Genomic DNA, 23,649 nt, shown 5'->3' on the forward strand with positions numbered 1-23,649 from the left:
CCATTCTTGGGACACAGACCTTTGACAGTTCAAAGATGGCTAACCTTGACCTATTTTAAGAGGTCAAAAGGTGATATTCTGTTTCTTATTGCGATCATATGGCCATGGGTATTTTAGCATTGCGTTGTATTTAAAAGTCAAATTTCCTGCACATCAAACATGATTTTTGCTACTGATATTGGTAAGACATGACCCAAAATGTGACATAAAATGGCAAAGAGACCACCAACAGGTTTCGAAGTACCAGTCCTATAACAAAAGAAGATGAAGAAAACAGCTGAGTAAAAGTTACTTCTATGACAAACTAGTCCACAGAGAAAATATCTCAAACTTTTATTCTGATTCTGAGGAATTTAACTTTCACAAACCCAAAAAAGGAACAATCAGCACTTTTCTCACAATTTTATCAGAAACTGCCCATTCTTTTTGTGCATATTGGATCACTTCAGCACATCAGTATCACATAGTTTTCTTGATCTGCAAGATCATAGCGTTTTTATGCTTAAATTAGGGAAACTTTAAAATGGATATTTTTGTAAGATGGTTATTGACATAATAAATCCTAATCCAGATACAAGTCCTACCTTTCTTTAATCCTGAAGTTATAAACCAATTGTTTTGCCTCATCTCTGCTGCTTCCCGCTGTTCTTCACTCAGTAGTGATCTGCATCATATGCTGTTGTCAATCTAAAACCACATTTAGTCATTGGTGTGTCATGCCCTCACATGATCGGTATCCTTCCTCAAGCATTTTAAAAAGTGTGAAGAAAGCCTCAACATTTCACTGCACCCTGTATAGCAATTTGTGACTCATTTTCAGGATGTGAAAAAAAAAATCAGGCCACGTCAGGTCTGGGAGTAATGCGTTGATGTTGCAATTGGGCAGCGCAGTCTTGTTTGAGGGCGGGCAATAAAGGGGTAAAATATGACGCATATGACGTAATTTCTCTACCTCCAGGGACAGAAACACGGCATTTTCTCTGAGATTTTGGGTGAATTACATGCAAACAAAGTGAAAATACAAATAAAAAGTGATGATGCAGTGAAAAGCGGACATGTGTTGCGATTTGTTTATGACCCGGAGCTCAAACGTGTCAAGGTTGTTTTGCAGGCAAAACAACGCAGCTACTCTGGTTAGCTGTGTAGGCTAACACAGACACAACCTCTCCCACTCGTGTCATCTTCTCTTCTGCACTGGGAACCGAAAAAAAAACGACACTTTTCGCATCTGCTTCAGTGACTGCAGCCGAAAACAAAACAGTACACATTTATCTGTGTGAAGTTATGCTGTGTATATATTGCGCAACAGGAGCGGCTGTCCCCATAAGTGGTCACATCCCACAATGTCACGCAGGGTTCAAACAAGACTGCACTGCCCTATTGACCACACTGTGGCACAACTCTGAGTCCATGCAGACAACCAGTCCATCTTAACATCTCGAATTTAACCATTAATCTGCCTCATCCAGGTGAAACATCGGCGTCCCCTTGGCTTTGTCCAGCTGCTGGAGTCCTCAACACCTTTGTACCCAAAAAATATGCCACATTGCCAAAATGTCAAAGCTGGCATTCTACCACAGTGCAAATGATACTCTTCATTTGAGTCTCCCTTAGTAACCATTTGTTTGACATAAAATCATTCCAGCAGTACCCAAGGACACCCCAAAGAGACCTAGTAAACTGTGATCCCAATTGTCATGAAAGCCTGCAGCTAATGTGAGCAAAAGCTCTGTAAAAATATTAAACATATCATCATGACCTGTTCAACTAATATTTCATCCACAGAGGTAAACAAACCCAACCCACAAAGATTTACCCCGAAAAATATATCTGTAAAGCCAATTTACACTCATTCTCCCCATCACTCTGAAATGATTGTAAATTCAAACTATAAACCAGAATAGGTAAGCAGAACTACAAAAAAAACAGAAAAGCCTCAGAACTGTTCATTTAACTCAAATGAAAACCGATTTCAAGTCATATTAATTTGGTTAATCTATATTATAATAACCAAGTGGCCTGTGCATGTGTGCATGCGTGGTATGTGCTTTGATCACTGAGAAATTGTGGAGAGGGAGAGCTGACATTTGCTGTTTGGTATGCTTATGTATTTTGGGTAAAGAATGAATGCTGTGAAAACAGAAAGTTGATATGACTGATATTTTTGGAGAAATTAGCTATAATAGCTAACAACAGTGAACAATGGATGTTGTGCTGCAGTGCAACATGGGACCTATGGGGGTTTTAAATGTTGTTGTTGTGGTTCATGTTATTTTAACAATGTTAGTGTTATTGATTTATTGTGTTTTTGTAATTCAATTGGTTTACTCAGTTTAATTAAGTGTCATGTTACCTTTACCATGAGTGAGAAGTCTAGTGCATTTGATGTCTTCCGCCACCGTCTCTGTTGGTGGGTGTGTAACAGTAAAGACACCTGCTTGCTCTGCGTGTGTTTGGTCACAGACAAACTTTGGAGAACTGACATTTGCCATATGGTATGCTTATAGATTTTGGTCAAGGATGATTGTCACCAAAACAGAATGTTGATAGGACTAATATCTTTGGAGAAGCTACGGATATTAGCAAACAACATTGGACAATGGACATTGATAATTACATTCTGGAATCACAAGCCATTTCAGCAGGGGGCGATAAACGATAAATCATCTATATATTAAAAGCGTGTGTGCGTGTGTGATTTTATTTAGTAAGTTCAATGTAAGTACATAATACAATTGTAAATACATTTAAAAAATACATGGGTGACACAAGAAAGTGAAAACACTTATTTCCTTTACCCCCCTTGTTTGCATATATAGTAATGGTAAATGCCACACTGGCAGAACCATTTATGAACATTAATACACATATATGCAATTTATTCTTGCAGGACAGAAGGTATGTAGTGCGTGAGTGAATGTGGTGTGTGTGTGTGTGACCCCCATCCACCCTTCCCGATCAAAGATCCTACTCAAAGCCGACTGACAACTTCTGTCAGGAGGACCGACCACCAAAACAACACGAAGACAGACAAAAACGAAAGACAAGTGGTGAAAGCAATAACTGTGAAGTGAGACCCTGAGGAGACGGGGCCCCAACATAAAACATGCCGGAACAAACCACCACACATGAACAAGCAGTGACAGCGACAGTCTGTTGTCTAGTTAGTGAACATTCATTCCCTAATCTAGGACACCAGAGTCTTGATCCCCTTGAGAGCTCCCAAAAGCGAATTGTGGTGTCGGCCACAAACACATAACCAGCCACACACAGAAACCCAGATCACAGCTATATATCCTATCACTACTGTGGCTGGTGTGTTGGGCCAAGATAAAAGTACAGAACCCTACCATAAGACATGGACCACTCCGGCGCGTCGGAAGCCATGCGGCCGACCACAAGCGACAACAGAAAAGGGCCCAGGAGGAACCAGACGAAAAAGGGAAGCGGAAGGGCACAGGGGCCAGGAAGGGCAGCCACCAGAGCCACCGGGGCAGCACGACGGACCAACAAGGGGGCGGCCCGACAGTGCCATAACGCACCCCTGACACCCCCCCCCCCCCCCCAATGGAGGCACAGGAAGTAACCCCACACCCGAGAGAAGCATGCAGGGTGTCGGCAGGGCCCACCAAGATGGGGGGGGGCCCTGCCATTGTGGTCCCTTTAAAAATAAAATGACAAAATAGAAGTAAAATAATAATACTGATGACAATAATACTAACAACTATAATAGTGTGTATATGATAAGAACCTAAACAATTTATAAATACATTAAGACATTAAATTGACATTTTAAAAAATGATATTATTAACAGGAAAGAAAAGGGTTTAGTTCTTCTAAAAACTGTTGAGGTCTAAGGTTCTAAAAACATTCTCGACTCACATGCCATTCCAACTTATTATAGACACTGCATAATTTATTGCCACCCGTGAAAAATGTCAACTATCTATTTTATAAACACTACCCAAGCTAGAGCCCATGTACCCCTATGGACAATGCGCTAGTACTCTTTAATACCCATGCCACAGCTGTTTTGAACACCACCACCCAGTGTTGCAAAAAAATGTGCGTTAATCACTAATGCAACTGAGCTTAGCCTGTTAGCTTTAGCTTGTTTGACAATACTGAGATGGAGTGCAAACACTAGTTTGTTTAATGTTCTAAAAAATGTTAAGAATGTTGTCCTGGCAAATGGAATCAATTAACTAATGATTGAGTGACCAGCCTGTGAACAGTCTGCTGTACTAACTGAGCCATTCTGTCTTCATTCAAGTTCCATCTATCTCTTTTCCCTGAAAAGGAATATGTCCAACAAAAATGGACTCGTACTCTGGCAGATTGTGAAATGTTATTTTCTTTCTTTTGTTGGTTGACTGAAGCAGACACAGATGGTGTAAATTCTGGAATTAAACAACAAAAGGACAATAGCATGTGGATTTGTGTAAAGAAAGCACCGTTTTGGGATAATGGTGCAGATGGTAGAGCGCCTTGTTCTAAAACTTGGAAGTTGTTGGAGTAACCCCAGATTGTCTTTAAAAAAGACATTAAACATGCTCAAGTCCCAATACATACTAAAAACTTTAGAAAACTTAACAGCTCGAGGTAACTGACTGCACAGATGTTTTGAAATTCCTCAAATTGAAACCTTATATGTTGCCCAAACTAACTTTTTTGTTTTTGTTTGTTTGTTTGTTTGTTTTTTAAAGTCAATTCAAAATGTTTGTGGAGGTGGTTGCTTCGAGCCTTCTAAACTTTTTTAAAACATTGCATGCTACATGTTGGATCTGTAATTATGCTCTGAGTGTTGCTTAAATTTTTAGGTTTTGTACTTAATTTTTAAAATTCAATTAACTCCAGTACTGTTAATTAAAATAACTGAAAGTATTTGAATTAATTGAAACTATATTTTAATAGAGCTACAATCAAAACACACTGGAAAAGCCAACCTGGTCTGACGGCAAGTCGTGATTCAGCAGCACGAAATATACATTAATCTATTGGTTCCTGATATTGTGACGAAAAGCGCCTCATTTTCGTCACGGCAGCACAAATTCATTCTAATTCATTCCGTGATGGCTGCACGAAATTAAAAGTGAAGCGGGGGGTCGGGGTGGTTATGGTTAGAGTTGGGGGAAAGAGTAAGATTAGGTTGTGGTTAAGGTTAGGGTCGGGGGGTAGGAGTAGGGTTAGGAATAGTGAGTTTAAAAAAACCCCGTCACGAAAATTTGACTCATTTTGTCACGGAAACACGAAAAAAAAGTGAGACTGGGCTGGAAAAACACACTTAAAACAAAGTTCTAATAGGTTTTCATCTGTTTTTTGTGCTGCTACTACGAGATGCTGTCCTGAGTTGCACTGCAAATTTAAATTTGATAAAAGATGTGTGATATTTATCAGGGTGGTTGGTGGGAGGAGGGTGTAAAGTAGCTGAGAAGGGAGAGATTGGCATATATGTACAAAGAGCGAGGCAGAGGCTGCAAAGCAGGTGAATGTCATTAGAGAGGCAGCAGTGATCCCAGGCTCTGTCTCCTTATTCCTTCATTATACAGTCAAATGTCTCTATGCCTTTAACTGCCACTCCCGCAATTCATCTGCCCATCTCTTGCAGTCACCGACTGATCCCCCCCCCTTCTCAAAAAACATGACAAAACTCAACCTTTCAACAATGCAGGTTCATTCTCATAATTCCATTGTTTCACTGATTCCATTTCAATTTAATTTGGCCTCGTTGCTCAACTGTAACTTAGCCCAGGTGTTTGCAAAAGAGGAACACTGCATGTTCCTTTTGTCCCTGTTTAAATATTGATAGAAAGTGGAAGCACCACTGACTCCTCAGTCAGATCTGAGAGGTCAAGGATGGCAGCGTTTGACTGCAGATTTCATTAGAAGAGCAAAGGACTGTAAACCTGGAAGCGATTGAATCACAGACCCTCACCGATGCTCCATAGCCTTCATTATTCCCCTGCATGGATAATGCAACGTAATGTATTCCAACGGAGGCTGGAGGGTGATGGGGTGTAAAAATATGTGTAGGAAGACCCTTTTTTTCTGCTATGAGCAGCCCACCTCTCTCAGTCCCATTAGCAGAGAGGAATGTGCAAATGGTTCCATGGATTAGCGAGGTAATGCATTTATAGGAGAGGGAGCTCCACTATGTCTTTATTTCTGCTGTGTGCACAGGCTCGTGCAGAGGCAACCCCTTTGTGAAAGGAAAAGATGTGGGTTAAAGAGCCCAGATTAAGGCAAGGATGCAGTGCGAGTGCAGCCACAGTGATGTAACAGATGGTGCACTACAACATGCTGCACATCATCAAAGATTGTAGTTTGACCAGAAGAGGCGAGACCAGGCGAGTTGTTTGGTTATTAAATTCAGCACAGAAATGAGATCTTCCCAGAAAGCCACACAGATGGCACTGCTACTAATCTAATTAGTCAGTGTCTGGGGTTTTCTGTTCTTTTTTTAATGTTATTTTTAGGACTCATATTGCTTTTTTCTCTTCAGTTTCCTTCATTACTCAGATCATGCATCCCTCTTTCTTACTCCTCCACACTTTGCTTCAGCGTTGATGCTTCAGATTTTCAGGAAAACACAGAACTCGATTATATGTGGTTCTTATATGGTCTCTTGTAAATCCCTTCTCTTCAATGTATTGGTGTTGTTGCAACTGGATTCCTGTATTTGCATTATTAATTACTTACCTCATTGAGAAATGTGTTGCTTATTCTTGGCATGAATGAATTGATTGATTCAGATATAAAATGTCAGAAAATATCTACAGTTGTTTACCACAAACATTATGAACCCATAAAGCTATCTCCAAATTTTGACCAAACAAAACACAAATATGTCGAAAAGCTTGTGTTTTTTTTAGCAAGCTGTATTTGGCTTATGCAAGGAAATGTCAAGATGCAAACATGTGACTATCACAGCGTTTGAAGCTTTTCTGGTCTTTTCAGGTGTAACTGTTTCATTTTCTATTTCATGCATTTGAAAAGCACATATTGTTTTGCACAGCAGTTGTTTTATTTGTTGTGCTGAGTGTTTCAAAACAATGAATCATGAGCTGAACAAGGTTTCATTTACTGTTTTGAATGTTTTTGATCAATAATTTCCAAAGAAAAATGCATTTCACGTGCTGTTTTAAGTATTTTTAAGTGAATCTTTTTTTTAGGCAATTGAGTAATTAACTGTTCTGAGCAAATCAAAAGCTTAAATAATTATTATTGAATATAATCATTTTAAAATGATTATCTCAATAAATTATTTATTGTGTATTTTCTCCATGTGATGTGGAGTTACTGTTATGTGTCGGACGCAGCTCGGAGAACCGACCAGCGTTTGAAGGACCCAGTATGAAATAAGCAGAGCACGGTACAAAGGCTAACTGAATTTAATACATAACAGTGATGTGATACAAAACAACAAAAGAGTGTGCGGTCTGGCGTGGTGGTGATACGGTGCGCTCCCAGCAGCGCTAACGGTCCGGAGCCAGAAGCCGTTCGGACCCAAGGACCCCGCCGACACCCCCAGGTGGCCGCAACAAACCGAGTCTGTGAAAGAAGGAACCATTATGTGAGTCCACACTCTACACACAGAGAGACCACTCAAAGGTGTACAAACAGCAAACACTTCCTGGCTTAATTACTAATCACCTTCCCAACCTGCAGGCATGGAACATCCAGTTCACAAAACTCCACTGCAGTGGAAGCCAATACATGACTAACGTACAGCTCAATATAATAAGGTGTGAGGGACACCACATTTACTGACTGTATAAACGTTAGTCACAAAATCTAACGTACCTCAGGAATTGTGCTGACGAGCGTGAGACCTCACCCCCTCCTCTTTCACAGACCGTGCATCAAACCCTGGACGTTCTCTGCATCCACTGATGATGAGATGGCTCCCGAGACGACGATCTCACCCGTCTGGTCACAAGGTCGAGTCTCTGGCAAATACACACTGTATACTCCAGTCTTAAATGCCACCATGTTCCAATCCATATAGATGCACCACAGCTGTGAGTCCTGATGAGCCGCAGGTGATCAGGGTGAGGTCCTGATAACCTCAGCAACACAGCCACTCAGTCCCAAATGCAAGCCACCTGGAAGGAAAAACAAAAGACAGAAACAAAAAGGCAGCCAGGCCCCCCAGCCATACAACAGTTGCGTCAGGAAGGGCATCCAGCGTAAAATTTGTGCCAATTCAACAGTGTTGGGGAAAGTAACTTTGGAAAGTTACTTCATTAGTTAGTCTCTACAGTTATATTTTACAGTTACTTCTTACATTTACTTCATTAGCAGCTGCGGACACCTTGTCGGCAGCTGCTGAATGTAATTAATAAAGTTACTCATCTAATTTGGTTATTTTTAAGATTTAGTTCTCAGAAAAGTAACTATTAGTTACTTTGCTGATTAGTTACTTTTCTGATTGCTCAATTTTACGAGTAACCAAGTTAGATTACTTGTTACCTTATTAGTTACATTACTTATTAGTTGCAAGTTTTCTGCAGATTCTAATAAAGTAATTGCATTAAGCTGCTAATGAAGTAACTGCATAAAGCACCTGTATAAAGCAACTAAAAAAGTAACTAAAAAAGTAACTTGTCAAAGTTACTTTCCACAACAATGCAATTCAACATGCAGATCCGCCTTGGATTTGCTGTGGCGACCCCGAGTACAAAACAAGGGAGCAGCCGAAGGGACTGACTTACTTCATTTGGATTATGTGTGGAATACACCCACATAGATATCAACCCAAAATGCTCCCCTCCCCTTCCCCGCGCAGTTATGCCTATGCAAGAAAACCATGAAAGCCCAGAAAAACTGATGCTGCAAAATATGAGTCCTTTAAAGCAGAAAAGAGCACATTGTTTTTTTTTATAAATAACATGTATATATATTGCTTTATATTAATGAATAAGTGTTTCGGCTCCAGTCTCCAGAGAAACAACTTTAGATCTGCAGTGTCTGCAGAGAAGCCTCTGCAGCAGGATGGATGACTGCTGCAGTCCTGTCTGCCTCAGAGCAGTTCTAGTCTTTACGCACAAATCTGAGCAGGTATTCGCGTTAAAAAAATGTATGTGCGTTGATGTACTATCGGGTTTGGCATTCGCAGGGCTTGGATTTTAAAGAGCCTGCCACCGTGCAGTATGGGAGGGGCCGCGTTTTGCCGAAGCGCGTGGGTACCAGCAGTTCTGCGCGCTCAGGCGCAGTGAAGTCAGCTGGACTCTCAGGCGCCGCTCCGCTCCGGTGACGGACAGTGAGAAGGTGCGGGACAGAAATGCCAACCTGCGCAAAAGAACTGAGAGTCCGACATGGGAATACTGAGCGGCGCACGCTTGTTGGCGCATAATCCCGCCCGCCCCGCTGGCACGAGGAGGGGGCAAATCTAGCCTGCCTCAAGTCAAATCCTCCCAAAGAGGTTTAAGGAAAGCTGCTGCAGCCTTCGAGAAGGCACCCGGTGTCTTCGATTTCTAGCATTTATGACAGGCGCTGTGTGGAGACAGAAGTAGATTTTAAGACAGCTGATATTCGGAATAGGCATTGTCTCTGTCTCTGCGTCACGGCGCGCCGATCGGTGCGTCCTGAAGGCGTGGGGTCGAAGCTGCCAGCGCGCACAGGTATTTGATCACACTGTTGATTACGCAGGAAATCTGGAGCCATGACAGGCCCCCCGCAGGTCTCACAGCCCACCTGCTGACGGCACTGGGCAGGATGGGAGTAGGTGTACCGTTTTCAGGATCCCGAACCAGTCGATTTATCAATGGAGGAGGAGAGTGACACCCGGAAAATTAACAACAGCTTCCTACGCGACCACAACTATGCAACCGAAGGTACTGGAAAAAATACTTCTTCTATCGTAATATAACGTCAGAGACTTTATGGCGTCACAGTGAGATCAAAATATCACTGCAGTCTGATTTATAGGCTTTGATTGTGTGTTTCCATTCCACAAAGTGCATACAACTCAATAATGACGTGCTGTTTCCAATCATATCTGCTATTTTAGGATCCCGAGGGAAATAATCTGTCTACTGGCAGCAAGTGTCTCCTAATACAGCTTAAATCAAGTGATACCAGTTAGAATTGCACATTTTATGATGACAAACGGCACATTTTGTGTTGCTAAATAGATAAAATAGAAAAGATGATATATTGCTTTGGTCTGATTTGGTCTCTATCTCTCTCTACTCCGAGCAAAGGTGTGATTTTGCAAGTGTAAATGTGCAAGCTGCTCCTTCCTGCATGTTTCCTCCTCAATGACCAATCATCAACATCTGGGTTATCACTGTTTGATAGTTAATAGCGCCCTTATATGTTCAATCAATCAGTTCCACCTGTTCTCCATTCCCTCCTTCATATGCCACAAGCTGCTTAGATCTTTAAGCAATATAAAATCAACATAAAACATTGATTTACTGATATTTAAAGAATTTCATTGCCACCATGGCACCACTGTTTATGCAGATTTTATTTCAAGTGCTGTCCTGCTATCACTGAGATAGATGTTAAAGCTACAAAAGGCATATTTTAGCAGTTGCAGCTTATTATGTTGAGGTTTAGTTTGTGCTCTGATCATGGCTCTGTCACATATATGCAATATGCCTCTGAATGTATCAAATAATAAACCAACATGTATGCTAAGTTTTGCAATGTAAAATAGACTCTGCAGTCAGCACATATGATTTCACTGCAAATAGTGGTAAATCATCTTGATCAGCTCTGGTAGAGTTCATTACCTGAAGCAGGGTATTGTATTCAGTGTGTCTGTCTGTGAAGAAGGTAACTAAAAAAAATGGCTGGACAGATTGTCACTCAATTTGATGAGAATTTTAGTTGAGCAGATATCTCAAGATGATTAACTTTTGAAGAGGATCAAACAAAGGTGAAGGTCAACAAAAACATGATGTGAAAAGCATATTTTTCTGTTATATCACCACAACCAACAGGACTAGAGATGTGATCAAAAGCTTATATAGATCAGCAAAATATTTGCAATTGATTGTTGAACATGGCAACCCAGTCTCACACGCAAGTTGTCACATTTTGATGCATAATGCTCAATTTGTCATTTTGTCAGTATGTGATAAGTTGGAAATAGGGGTGCACGATATGTCCGGTGTAACCAGTTAATGGTATAAATTTGGCCAACGTTAGATATTTGGACTCCACCGACTAATCGCAATAATGCCCGTGGAGTTTTTCCATCCAGGAAAACTCCTCTGTGAAGCATTTGTGTGTGAACCACTGCTGTGGGCCGGGGGATGTTGTTCTGAGCCGAGTCCATCTCTCACTGAGACGAGGAGTGAGACACCTGAGTGTCTTCCACTCTTGGCAGTTCTGTCGCGGAACATCAGAAAATCAGCACAGCGACATGCAATATTTGCCATTTGCAATAAAGCCATTGTTTATTTCAGCGTACACTCCGGGCGGAGGCAGAGGCTCCGTTGTGACCTGAATCAAACATTTGAGAAAGCGCCGCATTAAATAATGCAAGGATTTTTTTCACCAAAGCAGAAACACAAAATCAGACAGAGAATGACAATTTACCCAAACTGACTATTTTTATTAATTTTTTTTTTTTTTTTTTTTTTTTTTTGGTGGTTTCGTGTTGAGTTTTTTAAATGAAGAAAAGCGCTCCATGACCATCCTGAAAGTGCTTCATGCATTCAGAGTGGGTGTGCCATCTAGTGTTCAAGAGATGAAACTTCAGCCACTGACCTAATAATAAATAAATTTATTTAATTTTTTTCACCAAAACATCAAATCTAGGCTTGCATCTTAGATACACGTTCTGGCAAATTGTAGCTGTAGTTTTGAGATCTCCGCAATAAATGTTCTCAAAATTACATTGTTCTGTATTTTAACGTTTCCCATAATCCCCCTGTGCTTCCCAGAATGCACCACAGCACCATGTAAACAGTGGCAAAGCGAGGATGTGAATGGTGCCGATTCAGTGAGTTCACGAGCGATTATGATGATGACCCATTCCCTCAAGTTGAGAGGGTTATCTGGAAGAGGTGTAGCACCTGTGATAAACTTCTGCCCTGCCCCAATGTTGTCTTGTTGTCCAAGCTTCACGAGGTGTGTTTACATTGTGCCCTGAACCAGAGCTCTGCTGAAACCAACCTCTCGCATGAGTCACAGAGCACGAGACGGCATGAGTTTCACAACTGCAAAACACAGAATATCTGTTTTTTGTTGTTGTTGTTGTTATTTTATTTATTTTTATCAATTTACCTTTGCTAAAGGACCCATTCAGAAACACTTACATTATAATTTTGACACTTAATATTGCGATATATATACCGTTACCATGAAGGGATTCCATTTATACCGCGATATGAATTTTAGGTAATATTGCCCAGCCCTAGTTGAGAGCCTTTATTGTGTTACTGTGTGATGCACAGGGAAACCCTAACTCAAACCATAATCACAACCATGACCATAACCGTCACCAAAACATAGATGAATGCTGCCTGATGATGCAGAAGTGAAGCAGATGGTTCCCTGCACTGCCAGAAAAAAATGATGCAGCTCTCAAATAAATAAGTAAACACATCTCCCCACATGTCATTAAATGACACTTGGCGATGTAACTTGTCACATCATGATGGAAAGAGACATTGATCAAGCGTAAAAATGTGAGGAGTTGAGAGTGAGAATGCGTAGGACATGGATATATCCCTGTGTGCAGGGATATATCCATATATACTGTGACAGGGTTGAATTAACACTAAGATAGAGTTGACTTAACACTCTTTGGTGTGGGATCATATACTCACTGCAGTCTGTTTTAATCTGCAAAATTAGCTGTTTTATTTTCAAACAATGATTTACTTTTTTCTTTAAAAAGTACTGATTATTTAGCAATTTACAGATAGTAGTAGGGAATAGCCTTTTTTATTATTAATATTTTCTTCTTCAGTTTAAAGTCACTATAGCAATGATTCCAAAAGTGTCACATGTGGACCATGAGAGGCCATTAAAAATAAATAAAACATCTTCGATTTTCAATGTTGTGATGATTTAAAATAACCCATACATATTTGATTGTTTTTAAGATTAAGTCATAAGTAATAGAACATAGCCATGGGATTTAAGTTATGTATTATTCTTAATTTATTTTATATATATGACAATACTTCCTCTTAGTATCATGTGTCAATCAAAATTGTTATTAAAGATGTGAGTGGCATTCTTTAGGTTGAGAATTTACTATACCATGTCCAGCACTTTTGTGTTTCCATTAAACGGGGCCCAAAGGGCCAGTGTTACCCCACGACTGTAGTTTTGGGTCCATCTTGCTCAGGTGACTTCAACACTGTATCACAATGGGGGATCAAACCCATTGATCCTTTGGTTTGTCAGCAATCTGCTCTGCTAATAGAGCTGTCTAACCCTCCTCCAGCTGTCATCAGAATGTGTACTGTAGATAAAATGACAGATGTCAGAATAGAACAGAGTAGAATAGAGAGTGCTGAGTGTTATGTGTGGCTGCAGAGCCGGTCAGCTCAAATTACTGCTGCAGGCTGAAGGAGAGACAAAAGTCGATGCTGGGAAAAACCTCTCTCTTCTCCTGTCACTGAAATACGGGCGAGCATCATCACTTGCTCAGCTTTAGCATTTACTGATGATTCCCTGTTGCTGCTAAACACACAGTCGCTGGTTCAGAGCGAAAGGAAGCGATGTGGGGGTGGGAGCGGGTTTGATGGATATCTTTGTTTGATATGCTTGCTGAAATGAAAAAAAAAAGAGGAGAGGATCTTCTTCCTGCTTCTCCTTCTCTATCAGCGTTGGTGTATCTCACTCTGCTCTCGCTAAATCTCATTTTAACAGAAGAGCGTTGTACGGGTGTAAAGGACGGTGGAGTCTGTGGCCCATCTGGGCCTTTCAAACAAGGAGTGCCCACTTTTGTGTGTTTTATTGCTGTAAATTATGGCTGATTGTCACGCTTCATATATCACAACACACAGCATGTATATATCCGTTCACGCTCTCCGCCTATGAATATGGCTTCATGAATGTAGCCACCAATCAGCGTGCAGGGGTCTGGGTCGATAGCCAGTCCACATAAATCCACCACAGCGCTCACGGCTCCTTCCACACCCGATCTTTGTCCACTCAGCCCATCCGCCCACACAAATGGCTCCCCCGATGGTACTGGGCCATTGGGGATTTCCCTCAGGTTTCCCACAGCAGCAGGACATTTTAATGATGTCACATTTTAATGATGTTGCTTACATTGACCTTTGCCTCACGCTAATTCTACGTCTGAGTGGGTCTGTGGGTGGTTACGTTGACCCATATGAGTGTTTTATGGTAAAAGGACTGCATGTCTTTTCTGTCTGATGCAGTGATGCCTCACAATCACCTATTCGCACGCAGACACACACACACACACACACACACACACATCAGTGTCAAGATGCTGCCATGCAAGGTGTTCAGCTGTGCACTGGGAACATCTCATGGCACTTCAGTGATTTTTTTCTCTTCTCATCAGATCCTGTAGTCACAAACCTGCCTCCTTCCAGCCCACCTCCCATGTGGTTGGTGTGTGTTGAATGGCACATTGTTGACAAATATTCCCTGAGCTGGTGGCACCATATAGGGCTTGGACAAGAAAAATGTAGATTAGTGGGTGAGTGAGTGAGCATGTTTGTCCATCCCAGTTCGGTTGAGGAATTTGCCTGACTGTTTAGACTGCTCTCAGACATCCTCGAATGCACTTCGACACTTCAGTAATGTGGGCCGAACTTTCATTCCAATGCCATTCGGCCTCTAGTGTGACAGAGGTATTATGCAGTCTCCCATAGATGTATTGCCACTCACTGCATGGTTAGTGGATGCCATTAGTTAACAAGTTATGGATGTGTAGAGAATGCTGGATAAATTGTTGAAAATTCCAAAGAGCTGTGGTTGACCTCACATGTAGTGTATCTGCCTCCTCAATAGTGGATAAACTATGCTCTTTTCGCTCCACTCTTCCCAGCTAATAAGCTAGCAGTTGCAGGGGCTATAAATAATGCACACTATGTGGACAAATATGAGACAAAATATACAAAAGAAAGGACACACAAAAAACATACTTTAAAAAAATAGATAGAATGTGTGGCTGGGGACAGTGCCAAAACCTTTAGTCTGAACTGCAGATTTACTATGGCACTTATTCAGAACACTACTCCAAAGTATTTAAAAACCTGTTTCAAAAATTTTTTTAGACTATCAAAAGACAGACATCATGAGCTGTGCAAAATGAGGTTTCAAACCATCACCACTGTTCTTGAATTTCATACTTTAATGCTGTCATCAGTGTAGGATCTCTGTGAATGTAGGTTGCATGTTCTCAAATTAATACTTTAGCTCTCTTAAAGCAGTAGTGACTATTCGCTTTTTAATGACTAATACGATTGAAAATTTGGGTCAGAACCTGATTTTTATTTAGTTTTTAAAATGTTGCAGCAAATCAGAAATGGGGAAAAAAAAAAAACCCCAGCAAAGTCCTCACTCACTCAGACTTTGTGTGTGTTTGTGGGGTCATGCGGCTGTGTGGGAGGAAATTATTGCCATAGTTATTCCAAATCTACTGCTGGGATAGGCTCCAGCCCCCCCGTGACCCTTAATTGCCATAAGCGGGTATAGAAAATGTATGTATGTCTGTGTGTAACTGCAAATCTGTCAGCAATTGTGTACCACATTTGCACATTCAGTCAATACTGAATACTTAACATTGAAATTCAAATATCTCTGAATTTATTTAATCAAAGCATTTGACTTTTAAGTCACCTTTCTAAATTTATGTGGTCTGAATTTGACTTTGTAGTCAGTTTCATATTGTGTCATTCCAAAATGTTTTTTCAGTTTCACATTTATTTTGGGCTTGTCATATTCAGACAGAGAATTTACAAGCCATTCATCCCTGAAATTTGACCAACAAATGTTTGAGGTTTTGACTTGATTGGAATGTTTCAATGGAAATGGAAGACCGCAGCACAGTACTAGTTGCATGGCTGAAAAAGAACACAGCATTCCAAGAAAAACACTTGCTACTACAGTAAAATTTGGAGGTGGTTCCATCATGCTGTGTGGCCAGTGCAGGTACTGGGAATCTTGTTAAAGTTGAGGGTCACATGGATTCCAGTCAATATCAGCAGATTCTTGAGAACAATGTTCATGAATCAATGACAAAGTTTAAGTTGCACCAGGGCTGGATCTTTCAGCAAGACAACGACCTTAAACACTGCTCAAAATCTACTAAGGCATTCATGCAGAGGAACAAGTACAACGTTCTGGAATGGCCATCTCAGTCCGCAGACCTGAATATTATTGAAAATCTGTGGTGTGATTTTAAGCAGGCTACCCATGCTCTGAAACCAACAAATCTGAGATGTTTTGTAAAGATGAATAGTCCAAAATACCTTCAACCAGAATCCAGACTCTCAGTGGAAGCTGTAGGAAGAATTTAGAAGCTGTTATTTCTGCAAAAGGAAGATCTACTAAATACTGACATATTTTTTCTGTTGGGGTGCCCAAATTTATGCACCTGCCTAATTTTGTTTAAAGAATTATTGCACACTTTCTGTAAATTCTACAAACTTCATTTCACTTTTCAAATATCACTGTTTTGATTGCTATATGATATTTTTAACTGAAATTGCTGATCCAAACAACCAATGATTTATAAAGAAAAATCATGGAAATCATCAGGGGTGCCCAAACTTTTACATACAACTGTAGCAAACTCAGATTTCACTTGGAGTTTTGTGAATATCCCACCAGTTGGAGAATATCAGCTCTTGTGACCATGCCTACAAAGGGCGATCTCTCAGACCTATGTAGCTATTGTGGAAGCAACTTTACAATCATAGTATCTACAACAAACTCATCTTAAGTAAATGAATAACACCACTAGAAACTATCCTCAGAAGAACCCAGAACAGGTTCAGGAGCGGGAGCTCTACCATTTCTCAGATTTTATAATCTGAGACACATTGTTGAACAAATATAGAATGCCAACAGAGAAATGACTCAGACTTGGTATGAGAAAAAAAGTTTTTTTTGTCTCTATAACTACAAGTAGCTTACATGTTCATGACAACTGTACAGGGGTGAATGTGTTTTTATGACTCATATTTTTAAAGTATTTCAATCCATAAAATTGAGATTAGTTTGGGGCATGGTCATGTTGAGTGACTGCTGAGGTGTGCCGGTGAACCAGCTAGCAGTTCTGCTAGCTGATGTGGTCCAACTGTATTGGTCCTTTTTGAGCATTTTATTCCTGTCATGGTCTGCTCCTTGTCTGGGCCGATGTCATGGTTTGTCCCCTGTCTGCGTCTGCTTCCCTCTCATTGTGCTACTGTCTGGCCCCGGTCTTTGATTATCTGTGTTTGTTATACTTTCGTCACTTGTTAGGTTTCATCTTAGTTTTGTTTTGTTGACCTCTTTTCTGGTCTTACTTTTGTTTGCCTGTTTGATTCTTTGTTCCTTGCGTGTTGTTTTTTTATTAGGCCTTTGGTTTTGCTTATCTTTGTTTTAGGTACTTTGTTTTGATCACTGTTGATTTTGGGTGGTGTTAATATCATGGAGTACTCTTGCCTCTGCTCTTGTTTGTCATGCCACATCTGTCTCCTGTCTTCCCTCATCTTCATCTCCCCCGACCATGCCCCCTTCCAGAACGTTCTCCGCACCTGTCTCACATCACACCCTGATTGACATGTTGTGTACTTAAGCCTCGTGTGTTATATTTGTCATTGCCAGTTGGTTGTGATTGTTGCCTTGTGTTCTGCCTTCGTTCCAGCATTTGTATTGCTATCATCGCTATAGTTTCGTCATTGTTCTTCTGCCTAGCCGTGTTTGACCCCATTTTGTTTTTGGACCCTGCTCTTGTCTCTGCCTTTGCACTTTGTCTCTCTGTGTTTTTGAACATTGCTGTTTTTTTGGGTCACGCCTCTGTCTCGCAGCTGTCTGTTACCTTCACCTGGCTGACTGCCATACTGTGTATCGAACATTTGTCTGATTTCTGGATAAAGCCTTTTTGATTACTCCTACACCACAGTCAGTGAGTCTGCATTTGTGTCCATCAATTTCCTGTGCCACGCCTCCGCGTTCCATAACAATTCCAAATATCTGAGATAATGTGGTATGGTGTGTGGTACTAACAGACCATCTAAGAAGTCTGTGCTTCAATATTTCCACGAAGTTAAAATTATATTATTTATGGTCGTACCGTGACCCGTCTGCTGCAGTTGCTTTTCTGCTGCAGAGCGTATTCAGCAGGGTCGAGTTTTCAGAGAAACCATCACTACTTACTTTTGTTTAAACTGGACTAATTCTAAAGGGTTGAACATCCTTGAAGAAATGAAGCTAAGCTACCACATACATATAGAGTTCAGGGATCACAATGACTGATGACTGAAAAGACAACAAAGAACTGGAGAACAGAGTCCCAGTAAAACGAACTGCCATTGGCAGTGTTAAAATGGGACATTTCCCAGATTTCACTCCATCCCCAGTAGATGTCATTGTGTTGGTCCCTTTTGTCCCACAAGCAAGTTCTGGATATCAAATTGTTCCCACATAGACCTCAGACATCCCAGTCCTGGAAGAATCCCTGAGATGTACATTGCCAGTTTCATACATCCATCTTGACAGGAACTCTTGATTCCTGCGGTTCTTCTGCTCCAACAGCTGAAGAACCTCCTGAGCCCGATGGCTGTGTGCCCTCCACCATCCTCATCCACTGAAACACCATCTTAAACAACAAACTGACAGACAGCGTGCTCACATTGCCAGCAGTAGTCTTACACTTCTCAAGCCTTCCCCACCAGTAAAGCAAGTAATAGAAGAGAGACAAACAAAGAACTGTTTTTCTATGCCTGCCACATCTGTATCAATTTGCAAAAATATGCACAACCAGTGAGGTCATATGACAAAAATATTAACCTGTAATGAAGATTAGTGCAACATTTTCAGTGATATTGTTGTCTCGGGGCAACAAAATTGACTTGCATTCACCAGTCGCCTGCAGATGACGAGTAGCTAATGGTGACTGGATGGATGGTTCTGCAGTTATCTTGAGCTAATGAACTGTTGTGCTGCTACAACATTGGCCCCATTTCATTTTCATAATCCCCACATTGAATGTTTCAGTAATGGATGAAATTGGAAAATAGCTGAACACTCGGGTGAAAAATGTAAATGGTTTCCCTGCTGTGAGGCAAGGCCCAAAACTAATGTCTGCTATGGTATTGATTTCTGGTCTTTTACAATTTAGCCTCCGGAACAATGAGTTAAAGATCTGTTGGTTGGACATGTAATTCCTTCCACCTTCTCCCGTCTCATGCACTGTGCCCTTTGTTGCTTGTGTGTTTATCTTGTACACCCCAAGCACCAACCTCCACTCCTGGGAAATGAAACTAACACAGAATTGCCAAATCCTGCTGTTTCCTGAATGGCCATTTGACCCAGGCTTCAAAAGCAAGTCACTCCACATAGAAACCCATGTTAAAATCCAGCCGGATGCAAAACATAGTTTCTCTGTTCATTGTGACTGTAAAAGTAAATCCTTTCATATTCTCCCTTTTTCACTTGGAGTCACCACAGCAGATCTGATGTGGATCTGCATGATGATTTGGCACATGTTTTACACTGAGTGCCCTTCCTTATGCAACTCAACATTACATAGAGGATGGGAAGGGGCTGTCTTGAAGCGGGAACCTTCTGCTCTGGAACAAAGTACACTAACCACTTGGCCTCCACACTGCCCTTTCCCTGACAACTGTATGGGGTTAAATTTTTATACAATGCTTTAGTTTTAACTATTTTAACTATTATTTTAATCCACAAAGTTATGAATGATTAGGGCCATGTTCAATGTGAATGACAACTTGTATGTGTCAGTAGCACCAGGCTGCTAGCTGCCGACTCAACTGCATTTGTCCTTTCTGAGGATTGTACTAATTGTACTCACGGGCTATCTAAGATGTCTGCTTCAGTGTTTCCACTGAGTAAAATTTTACTATTATTTGTGTGTTAGCACTGTTAGCATTAATTAACAGATTTCAATAGCTTGGCAATGTTCTCTCCACTGTTACTCCACAGTTACTGAGTCAGTATGGTGGTTATCTATATTATAATAGTCAAGTGGCCTCTGTTTGTTTGCATACATGCATGTGTGAGTGCGTGTGTATAGCTTCGATCATGGCAAAACCGGGTAGAGCTGACATTTGCCTGGTATGTTTGGTATGTTTATGTATTTTGGGTCAAGGATGAACGCACCAAAACCATCTGTTGATAGTACTACTGTTTTTAGAGAAGCTACATATATTAGCTAACAACACTGGACAATGGACATTGATATTTACATTCTGGACTCACATGCCAATCTAGCAGGGAGCAGTAACTCATCTATATGTTAAAAGCATGAGTGAGTGCATGCCTGATGTTCAGAATCACAATCTGAATAGCCTTTATTCACCAAGTATCCACATATTACAACAGTTTGACTTCATGCAAGTTCTTCTTCTAAAAACTGTTGAGGTCTAAGATCTAAGGCTCTAAAAACATTCTGGAATGACATGCCATTCCAACCATTACATTTTATTTAGTAAATTCAATGTAAGTTCCTAACATAATTGTAAATATGTTAAAAAAAATACATGGATGAGACAAGAAAATAAAAACACTTATTTCCATTGTGGTCCAAGTAAAAATCAAATTTCAAAATAAGGTAAAGAGGTAAAATAATAATAATAATAATAGTGTGTATATGATAACAAGAACCTAAACAATTTATAGATACATTAAGACAATAAACTATCATTAAAAAATACGTAATTAACAGAAAATAAAAGGGTTTAGTTCTTCTTCTAAAAACTGGCAGTCTAAGGTACGAAAAACATTCTGGAATCACACACCATTCCAATTCATTATAGTAACTTTCCACAATTTATTACCACCCTTGAACAATGTCAGCTACCTATTTTATAAACACTACCCCATCTAGAGCCCCTGGATCCCCATGGGCAACACACTAGTACATTTAATTCCCACACTCACACCACAACCATTTTGAAAAACACCACCCAGTACTGCAAAAAAGTGCGTTAATCAATAATGCAACTGAGATTAGCATGTTAGCTTTAGCTTAGGGCTAGCGGCCGGCGATCACTTTAGTATTTCTTCTGTTTTTCTTGTTGATTAATGCTGGCAAATTATACAGTATTTTTTGTCTTTCTGATGCCTGATTCTGTTTTTTTCTCTGTTTAAGGTGCATCTCCATCCAGAGATGGGAGTTGTATTTGTCTTGGCGACCCTCCTGCCCTGTGCACCAACAGCAATTCTTGTATATTTGCCTGTGAATTGTTTCTGTAATTTATGTTTGTAGCATGGCCCAAGCAGAGGGTCACCCCTTTGAGTCTGGTCTGCTTGAGGTTTCTTCCTCAGAGGGAGTTTTTCCTTACCACTGTTGCTCTGGGGGTTGGTAAGGTAAGACCTTACCTGTGTGAAGCGCCTTGAGGCAACTCTGTTGTGATTTGGCGCTATATAAAGGAAAATAAATTGAAATTGAAATTGAAGCTTGTCTGGCAACTCTGCGATGGAGTGGTTGAAGTGTGTGTTCATTCAGGATTCATTTATCCCGCCCAGGTCATGCACAGTCTTGCCCAGGCTTCACCTCTTTGCCCATCTGTAGGTCACCCAGGAGTTTGGAGACATCATATGAGCTTCACACGAGCTCTTCAGAAATCCTGAGGATCAAGTCATGAGGGTTTGTCTCCCATATCTACAGTGTGTAGTACACTGTTGTGTGTACTTGGACTCCTTTAGCTCCTGTTAACACTGATGCAGTCCAATAACAGAGTCCTTACAGCTTTTATTACTGCTGCTGCTGTTGATGAGAGCAGAGTCTGGTCGCCTTTGCCAAGGCAAACAGCCTGAGGCCATACTTTTGGACCCCGACATAAAAAGACTTAGTTGTACCGTACCCCCCGGTTCCATTCATTATTCACTAGGAAACACTCAAAATGCAGAGTTGTGCAATAGTACATAAAATAAAGATAATGTGCACATGCATGTATAGGGGTTGTTTAATGGCAAGCTGTGAAGTTGGGGCACGTTGGGCTTCTTATTCGGCAGCTGCTTTCATCTCCTGATTAGTTTCTTATTACGTCTGCAGCTCTATGAAAATTTAATGAGATTTTATTAAAGATACCCATGATGTTTCTACTGTAGTATGATTGTAGACATAACAGACAGGAATATGGTTTCCTGGTCAGTTTCTGCAGTACCACTCTGATCGATTTACTGCACCACTAGCCTGAAGGCTAAGCAGTGTTTGACCTTTAAGGGAACACAGATGATGTGAGTTTTTGATGGCTAATTCCTGTGTTGTGTCTAGAAACTAGTGTCACTCTGGATCCTTCGTGTTCTGGTGATAAGGTCGCCGTTGGCACAGAGGCAGAAGGAGTGTTTTGGTCTCTGCAGCAGAAATCTCATCTATGATTCACATCAGCCTTAAAAAAAACCCAAAAAGACAAAAAGATGAAAGGGTTCACACCAAAGCAATTCAGAGAGAGAAAGAGAGACAGACACAGCACTTTTTTGGGAGGGGTTATAATTTTATGTGCCTCTGCACCCATCCCCCTTCTACATAGTGAGTTTCTAAAAGAATACTAAATGGGAATCTAGACGATACATCTACAGATCAGTCTGCTGCTTTTCTCGCCTTGGTGCTGATCTGTTTTGTCTGAAACAGACAGCCTGAAACAGTTAATTAACCAATAAGCTGATCAACTGAAAAAATAGTCAACTACTTTAACAATTGATTCACTGAGTTAAGTCCTTTATCAACAAAAATTATAAAATTTTGACTGATTATATTTTTCCACAGCCATTCTCAAACAGGAATATATTTTTATTTTTATTATTGTTGTTGTTGTTGTTGTTATCCTTGTGAAGTGCCTTGGGGCAACTAATGTGATTTGGTGCTATATAAATAAATAAAATGTTGGTAATTTAAATAAATCAGTAATAATGATAATGATAACAATGAATATCATTATTATTATTATAGAGAGTTTTAAAAGTTTGTTACAAAATTGGAAATCAAATGCTTTTTAAATTAATTTTTAATGACCTCTTGTGACCCACCTACAAGACCTTCACTTTGGGATTTTTTTTGCTTTACTCTATAAGGATTTGTTAGCAGCGTATATTGAGAAATAACCCTGAATTGGCTCCATTACATGTTGGAGTTGATACTATAAAGAGGGGGATGCACAATTGTATTTTTAGGTATAAATAATAATTTAAAAAAAACATGGTTAGGATTTTTGTTTGTTTAGTGACAGTTTTATCTCATTCCCAATAAACTAGGTTTTCATTAAGAAAGCATGTAACTCTGCAAAGACCCAACAGTAGTCTATTTGTTGCCCAGTCTCACGCTTTTAGTTTTCTTCGTGATCCCGTCAAGAAATGCGTCACATTTTTGTGATGCAGTCAAGTTTAGTTCACTATATATAACCTTACCCCTAGTCCTGACTCTAACCCAAACCCTAACCATAACTTTAACTGCTCCCCCCCACCCGCCTGCATCACCCCAAATTTTGTGATACCATTACAAAATAAGCTTGTGATACCGTCAT

At 40.4% G+C, this 23,649-nt stretch overlaps 1 protein-coding gene across 5 annotated transcripts in view; it reads left to right on the forward strand.

The window, feature by feature from the left end:
* Window positions 1-23,649, forward strand: part of LOC117520257 (serine/threonine-protein phosphatase 2A 55 kDa regulatory subunit B beta isoform) — a 178,496-nt gene that overhangs the window by 76,938 nt on the left and 77,909 nt on the right. The window contains exon 1 of one of the 5 annotated variants that reach the window (XM_034181571.1): window positions 9,093-9,837. The exons of 3 other annotated variants lie outside the window; for them this stretch is intronic. In XM_034181571.1, coding sequence (XP_034037462.1) covers window positions 9,768-9,837 — 70 coding nt within the window. In that variant the 5' untranslated portion in view covers window positions 9,093-9,767. Of the gene's footprint in view, window positions 1-9,092; window positions 9,838-23,649 lie in introns of those variants that run through there. One more of the 5 variants, XM_034181574.1, reaches the window with a different exon arrangement.

Source organism: Thalassophryne amazonica, chromosome 11 (assembly GCF_902500255.1).
Source record: "Thalassophryne amazonica chromosome 11, fThaAma1.1, whole genome shotgun sequence".
NCBI lineage: Eukaryota > Metazoa > Chordata > Actinopteri > Batrachoidiformes > Batrachoididae > Thalassophryne > Thalassophryne amazonica.